Consider the following 9120-nt stretch of genomic DNA (forward strand, 5'->3'; position numbering starts at 1 on the left):
ATTTTATTACGTGGACGAAATGTATAAGAGAATCACGAAATCAGTTTTGTGACCTGCTAAAATACATTTCGTGAGTCAGCCATTTGCGGAATGAATTAGCCAGTGTGTCCCATTTAGGAGTGGCACTCGCAGTATTATGCAATTTGGATATCTTACATGATTGTAGCCGTGTCTAAACAACAGAAAAGAGACCTTAGTGCAGCTGCAAACTCCTCCATTGCAAACGCTAACTGGGTAAGCACGGAAGTGACGTAGCCTACAGTAGTTCCCTTGATGAGTGACTTGACAGATTACAGATCGAATTGCCATTTGAATTTTGCAACACAAAGAGCGTGGCAAAGTGCAATGCAATCACGGGGGGCGCTATGTCTTTTCCATTTGAATAAAATGCCTCAAAACGATGGCAAAACGTTTTGCCCAAAATAATCCAAATTGTTTTCAGGCTGGCATTGTCAGTTTTGCCAAATATGTTTCAAAATGCAATCCTACATTGCACTTTGAATATTAAATTGCAAAATGAATTGATAGTTAAATGATGAAACTGAATATTGAAAATTGAAATGCAAAATTAATTGCCATTTGAATTTTGAGACTGAAGTGAAGTACCATGGGAAAATTATATTTTATTTTTTAACCAAAATTATGCAAATTGATTTTAGGATTGCATTGTCACTTTGCAGATTAAAATACAATTTGTTGGAAATTATTGCAAATTGCAATATTAAATTACATAATGAATTGGCAATTGCATAATGTAATGTCTTTTTGAATTGCATATTGCAGATTGCATTCTCATTTGAATTAAGCTACACATGTGCTTCCATACCCAACCAACACAAAGTTGCACATACAGTGGTCTACATATAGAACAGAATAATTTACTGTATACAGTTACAGTAATCAAAAAACTATGCTGCATCCTCTCTTCTGTTTCAGTCTGGCCACAGCACCTCATCCACATCACACGCATTATGCTAAAGCTCTGATTGCTAATTGTAAAACTGTGTGACAGGTGTTTGCCCATGTGATGAGTCAGTGTGCATAGAGAAATTAACTTTAGAATTTGAATGGCAGTGTGTGTGTGTGAAAAAAAGAAATTGTCTTCATAAAAATGGTGCCAAATGCAGATAATTGTGTGTAGCGTTTTGAAAAAAGTGTGTTTTAGAACTGCAATTTTAGTGTAAAGCAGGAATTGTTCTTGCAGTTTATAGCAGAATTGGTTCAGGGGGTTGGTGCATGAGTTGCATGTTGTGGTTATTGTATCTCAAGTATCAGTATTTGTGTGTAAACAATTGAGAAAAGCTGTATTTTCTAGGACCATGTTCATGATTTCAGTTTCCTGTTCAGGAGACAGAAGACGTTCCCGACCACCTTGTGTTGGTAATCTTGCAGTTTTGCCAAACAAATAGTAAAATACTTTAAATACTGTGTAGGTATACAAAGTAGGAATACATTTATTTGTACAGTCCTACAGAACAGTCCACAGGCAATACTGTACCACTGTACTCATTGAGTACTGTATTAATATGAAGCACTGAAGTTTTGTAGTGAGAGTAGATTTCTTACCTATCTCATTTCGGAAAGTCCGGATGATGGATGCTACAGCGTACCTTCTAAAATTTGTCTGTACTCTGCCCAGCCTCCATTATTGTTAGACGGATCTCAAGGACAAGGAATGCCAAGGAGATTACGGTCCTTGGCCTTCCTCGTCTTCCCCGTCCTCCTCCTCTTACTCTCACCTGTTGCCCTTTTATGCTAAAGCTCTGATTGCTAATTGTAAAACTGTGTGACAGGTGTTTGCCCATCTGATGAGTCATGTGCACTGCATAGGGCAATTAACTTTAGAATTTGATTGGCAGTGCGTTCCTTGTGAAAACAAGAGATTTTCTTCATGAAAAATGTGCCAAATGCAGAGAATTGTGTATAGTGTGTGTTTTGAAAAAAGTGTGTTTAGAACTGCAATTTGAGTGTAAAGCAGGAATTGTGCTTGTAGTTTAGCAGAATTTGTTCAGGGAGTTGGTGCATGAGTTACATGTTGTGGTCATGGTGTCTCAAGTACCAGTATTTGTGTGTAAACAATTGAGAAAAGCTGTATTCGTTCTTAGGCTTTCTCATTCCTACCTTTAACAACCGGTTTGCTCTCTGAACTGGCTTATATTGGTTGTGTCACATCATTGGAAATAAGTGAAATCAATTTTGAGTGGTTGTATTTAATCAATGACATGTTTACTCTATTTGTATTTAATTGTTGGCACTTGCAGGGGGTTGGTACAGAATGTGTTTTTAGAATGAGTATATGTTATGGGGGCAGCCATGGCACACTGGTTACACTCCAGACCTGTAACCGGAGGGTTGTCAGTTTGAGCCCTAACCAGTGGGAACGGCTGTGAGCAAGGCACCCTCACTGCTCCCCAAGCGCCACTGTTGTAGCAGGCAGCTCACTGCGCCGGGATTAGTGTGTGCTTCACCTCACTGTGTGTTCACTGTGTGCTGAGTGTGTTTCACTAATTCATGGATTAGGATAAATGCAGAGACCAAATTTCCCTCACGGGATCAAAAGAGTATTTATACTTATATACTTATACTTATGTTTAGAGTTTTGCTGAAAAGTGTAAGTGAGATCTGCAAATTGTGTTTTATGTGAAATGAAATGGTTTAAGGTATTGACAACATCATTGAGAAAAACTGTAACAATGTGCAAGGCAGTACTATTTTTTATTTCAAAACTACACATTACACATTATTGTGTGTGGAGGAGGTTGACAGGTTGACAGTGAGGTTGACAGTGGTGCACAGCTGTGCACCACTGTACATCTTTCTATACATCCTGACATTCCTGTCTGTCAGGTCACATATACGTATAGGCTAGACAGACTATGACAAGTAGTTATGACAACTAGTTCATTGCATTTGTATGTAATGACACAAGTGATGAAATAAGGCCAATTTGTTTAGGACTATTCAGCAGGAAACCAGTATAGAGCATTTTGACCAACATGACATTAGTCATTGAAAATAACAAAAACAGCAGACATTTGTACAAAATCAGTTGCATGGATGTAGGAAAGCATTGCTACAGTATTTGTTTGTTTAAGATGGGGAGAAACTGTTTCAATGATGTGCACAAGTGATCAGATGGAGTTTGAACAAAGTTTTTGTTTCTGATCTGAAAAATGTGCCAAAGGAGCTAAGAAAACTGTAAGGAAAAGTTGCAAAACTGCCTCCTTAAACCATTTTTAATTAAGAGGCAAAATAAAAAAAAATACCCCTCCTCCCTATTTTATTTACTTGTACAAAAATGTATTGGGTTCCTCAAAATTCCACAGCACACCTCACTTTGCCTTGCAAGAAACACAGATGGCAACATGTCAGAGTTTCTGTGGGATAGTGGAAGTGACCTCATGGATCACCTGAGGGGGGTGCTGTTTGCATAGTTCACAAATGTAAAAGTAGTCTATCCACCTGCAGTCAATTTGTGGTTTGACCATCATCACTCTACATCTGCAGACACTGCAAAGTCTCCTTGTGTTTAAATGGCATTTTGCATAATCTTTCTTGTACATCTTTGTATTTTTAGTTAACCTTTTGGCTTTTCTAGTCTTTGTTGACAGAACAAAGATATTGCAGACAGAGATAGAGAGACTGATGGGTATTGGGCTCGAGAAATGACTGATTTGGCTTTAAACCTGTATCCGTAATTGTGTGCACTGGTCTGGACACATGTGGTGTTGAAAGTTGAGGCTGCTGTGCTATAGGATCCTCAGCACAGAGCATGCAAGGTGAACACAAAATTAGATGTACAGTAAAACACAGGGAAATGATAACAAAACATAAAGAGTCGACGGGCTTGAGGTGTGTGTGTGTGTGTGTGTGTGTGTGTGTGTGTGTGTGTGTGTGTGTGTGTCTGTGTCTGTGTCTGTGTGTGTCTATGTGTGTGTCTGGTGTGCTTCAAAATAAACTATGTGAAAGTAAAGAATGACACTGTGTGGCTGACTAGATCTTTAGACTAGAAGTTATGAGGTGTAAATCTCACTGTTACACTTTTTTTTCTGTAGACCTTCTGTACAAGTTTATGTTTTTGTCTGTATAGGCTATACCCGTCTTCTATTGCAGATTCAGCAAACTAACTCTGCCAATTTCCTTCTACAGTACATCAAGAACAGATTCTGGCATCTGATTGAGGAACAGCCTACTTTTTTACTTGACTTGTTTGCCTGGACACACACAGCCGCACACACACAGACACATTTCAAGAGGGTCCTGAATGTAGCTCAACTGGCTGAGCAACCATTCTGAAACTGCCACGAAGCATTCCGTTTCTCCATTTCAAATCATTCCTGTCGTCTCTCCTCTCTGCGATTCCTCTTCTCTCATTATGATTCACAGACTCATTCGTCAATCTTTGTTTTTTTCTTCTTTCCATTATAAAGCCCTTCTGCCAGTTGATTTCCTTCACATTAGAAACATAGTCAAGACACTTCCTGTTGAGGGGTCGGCTCTAGGACCCTGGGAGGACAGAGGGGCAGGAGGCGATATTTTTAATCTGACCACAGAACCTGTTAACTGCTGCTGCCAGAGCTTCCGCAAAGACAATACACTCACTGCTCCACTGCAAAGAGAGAGTGTGTCTGCCTGTGTCTCTGTCACTCTGTGTGTGTGTGTTGGTGTGTGAGAAAGACAGTGTCAGTGCCTGCTTTAGCTTTAACTGTAGGCCATTAGCTTTTATTACAGGGGCAGAGACACAGAAAGTTTGTGGAACGTTTAGTAAGTGTTTTTTGTGTGTTTGTGTGTGAGAGAATTTTGTTTGTGCTTGTTTGTTTGTGTGTTTGTTTGTGTGTGTGTGTGTGTGTGTAATCGAGAAAAAGAGAAGCAGAGACAGAAGTGCAGTACTCGGGGCCAGTCTCGGGCCTGTGTGTATGTGTGTGAGGGAGAAGATGTGTGTGACAGTGTGTCTTGTGTCATGAGTGGGGAAGCTCCATGGACCCGCAGGTGCCCATACTGAAAGGCTTCTTGACTGAGGTTGCCTGTAAGGAGACTGGGCAGGAGGCAGAAAACAGCTACAATGGGGAGTTCGCGGTGAGTAGAACGTCTCTCTTCTCTTCTCTTCTCTTAACATATATTCTCTTCGCTTCTTTCCTCTTGTCTTGTCTTCTGTTCTACTCTCCTCTCCTCTCGTCTCTTCTTTCTTGAATATGGGGTTTAGCCAGAGGCTGTATTGTGATCCAGTGTGGGAAGTTGTTGTGAAGTACAAACTGAATGCTCAAGTTGAAAGTGTGTGTGTGTGTGTGTGTGTGTGTGTGTGTGTGTGTGTGTGTGTGTGTGTGTGTGTGTGTGTGTGTGTGTGTGTGTGTGTTTAGGTTTTTGTGCATGGAGAGGGAGATATTTTATGTACATATTTGCTGTGGTGATTCTTCAGGGCTTGGGTGGAGCTGTGACTATTGAATAGTATACTGTACATCCTAAAATCATACACACACACACACACACACACACACACACACACACACACACACACACACACACACACACACACACACACACACACTCCTCCCTCAGTGTGGACTTCCTCTAAAGCCAGTATCAGAGCTCTCAGAGCAAGAAAGCAGAACCATACAGTTAGCACACTCCTAATTCACACTACCCCCACACACTGACACTCACAGATGCTCATCTAAAGCGTCTCCTTTAGAGGCACACATAAAGACACACGCCATATGTGTAGACACATGCCATGCTCCTGTAAACCTGATATAGCCTTTTTCATTAAAAAGGCAGGTAAGAGTTTTTGCTGGACCACAATAGGCATGTTTCAATAGAACATTTTTGTAAACAACATTGTTGTAGTCAAGTCACTATGCCTCGAGTCCAGGTTTGAGTCTCCATCGTTCAAGTCCGAGTCAAGTCCAAGTCATTAAAAAAAAATCAAGTCCGAGTCCAGTCCACTACTCATCCGAGTCAAGTCTGAGTCGAGTTACTATTAAATGCAAAACTGACAACCTTCGGGCCATTCATGTCTCCAGGCATTTGCCGCTATTAAAGTTAATTGTAGGAACATGGCCTGATGTGTGATTTATGACATGAAGCAGTAACTCTCCATTGCACTAATATTAATACTAAAAATAATTTAGATATTAAAATCCTACACCAAATAATATTATAATGACATTACAATTATAGCCTAATGACATTACAAAAAAAAAGTCGAGTCCTCGTCTCAATTTCCGAGTCTGCATGGTCTGAATGTACAAGTCCGAGTCCAAGTTTGAGTCATTTAGTGCTCAAGTCCAAGCCAAGTCACGAGTCTCTAAATTTAGCTAATGACTCGTACTCAAATCCGAGTCCTGGACTCGAGTACTACAACACTGGTAAACAACATATCTTTGAACGGAGTTGTATGCTATTTGTCATCACAAAAGTGTTCGCATTTGCACACTATAGAGATACATGCACAAGTTCCAAAACACACAAATGAGACTGTGTGGGCAATATAGTTTTATTTATTTTTTTATGAAGATATGTTTTAGTGCCCATAAACACCCGCATGATGCGCACACACACACACACACATAAACACACCACTTCGGGATGACGATGATGATGGGTTTAGGACACCACATTTCTTACCAGACACTAACTAATTCTCTGATCACTAAAACAGACTCACATACAATAAATACAGTTTGCATTATACTCAGCAGAGCACTTTGGAATGTGGAATCTGTCTTCATGTGTGTTTGTGAAGACATGGCTGAGGAATTGAGGAAGCGTTTATGTACACCAAGGATGGGACAAAATAAATCGATAATCTGAATACTGTATGACTACATGCTGAAGTTTGTCAGATAAGTATCCATATCGTGATAAGAATTCCAACACCAATTCTGCCACCCCCAGAGTCACTACTTCACAACCTCCCATGGCAGCACTTATCAAATGAATGAGGGTGAACTTGTGATGAAAAAGAAGGGAGATAGACAGAGGGACAAAATGGCAGATTGTGCAAACGGTCTATGCACTTTGTTGTATGTGGAATAAATAGGCTAGAAGAAGGGCAATTTTTCCTTTTACAGTGACACAGGTATCAGGATGTATTGCTGATGATTTTCTTGTTTCTTTCCCCCCTTCTGTCCTCTTTTTCCCCTTTTCCCCCTTACAACATAGAATAATAATTTTAATCAATCAATCACCACAAACACTACACTTCTGGTGCATGGCAATTCATGCTCACACAATACACACAAGCACATGCAGACACACACACACACACACACACACACACACACACAGCACACACAAATATCTAAGTGTCTGTTTGATGAAAATGTATTTTGCTAAACACTCCTGTCGTAGCACCCAACCACACTATTTGTAGTTTTACAGTAGCCTACATTTTCTAAATATTGCATTACTACTGCCACAGTGCTTACATTTATGTACAGAAACGTCCTACATGGAGTTATGTTAATGTTAATACCTTGGAGAATGTAAAATGAATTGGAAGTAAAATCAAGTCATTTTCATCTTTTTACCATGTTGCCAGGGATGGGCAGTATTTCTAATACATGTATTTAAAATACGTATTTCAAATACAAAATACTATTTTGTAATTGAAACACTTGAAGCGAAAACTATCATTAACTTGTTCAGAAAATTTAAATAGTCTGGTGAGGTGGGGCCACGGGTTGGCACATTTCAGATAGACCTGCTGCGTCTTCATCCATTGTTTTGTCCATGGTTTCGTCTCTTATCTAAATCTGACCATGGAGTTGACTTTGGTGGAAAGCTGAAGGTGAAAAATGATACTCGAGTAAAGTACAGATCCCTCAAAATTGTACTCAAGTACTATACTCAAGTAAATGTATTCTGTTACTGTAATATTGCGCATGCCTTTTAGGTAATTATCTCATTCGTTTTAGACCAAAACCTCTGACTGAAGAGTGAAGACCTGATTTCATGCTGTTTTAGAGTGCAAAGTGTGACTCACTAGTATTATATTTTAAGCCCAGTTGTTATAGGATTCTGGTGGGTAAAACACCTTCTACATTTGTTTTTTTGCCTTCTGTGACCTGATCGTTAAATGGTACCTCTGTGGTACCTTTCTGATGGAAACTCTTTAACCTGATTTTTTCCCCCCAAGTTATTGAAATATGGTTGAGCAGTTAAGAACAGTACTCTCTGTTAAAATTAAAATTACACTGCCGTAAATACTCAGACTGGTAGCCTATAAATGAAGATTATGTTGGACAATTGAAAGCAGTGTGGGGTCAGATTACTTTGAAATGTAATCCATTACTGAATATAGATTACAGTTTTCGTAATTAGTAAAGCAATCTATTAGATTATAGGCCTTAAAAAAGTAATGTAATCTGGGCTGATTATGTAATCCAAATTACACGTTATACATTACTAACTAACCCTGACTGAAAGTTTTTTGAAAGCTACAGTATCTGGTCTAGTAAGTGGCCTCATGTATTAATGACTGACAAAGAGATTAATGAGTGATTACCTCTTCTGCATTAACTGTAACTCTCACAAACAAAGCACAGTTGGAAAGGCTTCCACTGATGAACATTTCCCATTCGAAACTGGGATAGCATACAGCATGTAGCCATGCAGGATATATTTACTGAGACCAACACCTCTCATCTGTAGCTAAACCAGTAGGACACAGACACCATGTTTAACATGTTCTGTCTATCTGGGCTGAAAGACCAGAAATTGCACCACTTTACTGAGGGAAGTTCTGGAAAGGGAATTAATTCACTGCGCTGGCATAATAATTCAACTTCTTCTGTATTTTTGCACAGTAAATCAGCAGCTCTGGAGAGATATGTTTTATGCCGTATAACACTGAAGCTCTTCCTCAGCTTAACTATTGTTAGAGCTATCATACTAATGGTTACTTTTTTGCCTTTTTCTTTCCTTCTTTTTCTCTCTCTCACTTGTGTGTCTGTGTGTATCACTCCTTTCTCTCCCTTTCAAAGTTCATATCTCACTTACTTTTGGTAAGGCTCGAGGCTGTGTGTGTGTACTTCAGTGTTACCTAAAAGTGAAACTGTATGTATTTTTATAGTTGTAATAGTTGTAATATATGTGCTGTATGTGTGTGCTAATTTCAGA

At 39.4% G+C, this 9120-nt stretch overlaps 1 protein-coding gene across 3 annotated transcripts in view; it reads left to right on the top strand.

The window, feature by feature from the left end:
* The first annotated feature begins 4270 nt into the window (after window positions 1-4270).
* Window positions 4271-9120, top strand: part of ptpn22 (protein tyrosine phosphatase non-receptor type 22) — a 35055-nt gene continuing 30205 nt past the window's right edge. For 2 of the 3 annotated variants that reach the window (XM_048241731.1, XM_048241733.1), the window contains exons 1-2: window positions 4271-5076; window position 9120. The exon at window position 9120 is cut by the window's right edge and continues 108 nt beyond it. In XM_048241731.1, coding sequence (XP_048097688.1) covers window positions 4978-5076; window position 9120 — 100 coding nt within the window. In that variant the 5' untranslated portion in view covers window positions 4271-4977. The remainder of the gene's footprint in view (window positions 5077-9119) is intronic. The other variant, XM_048241732.1, reaches the window with a different exon arrangement.

Source organism: Alosa alosa, chromosome 4 (genome assembly GCF_017589495.1).
Source record: "Alosa alosa isolate M-15738 ecotype Scorff River chromosome 4, AALO_Geno_1.1, whole genome shotgun sequence".
Classification (NCBI taxonomy): domain Eukaryota; kingdom Metazoa; phylum Chordata; class Actinopteri; order Clupeiformes; family Clupeidae; genus Alosa; species Alosa alosa.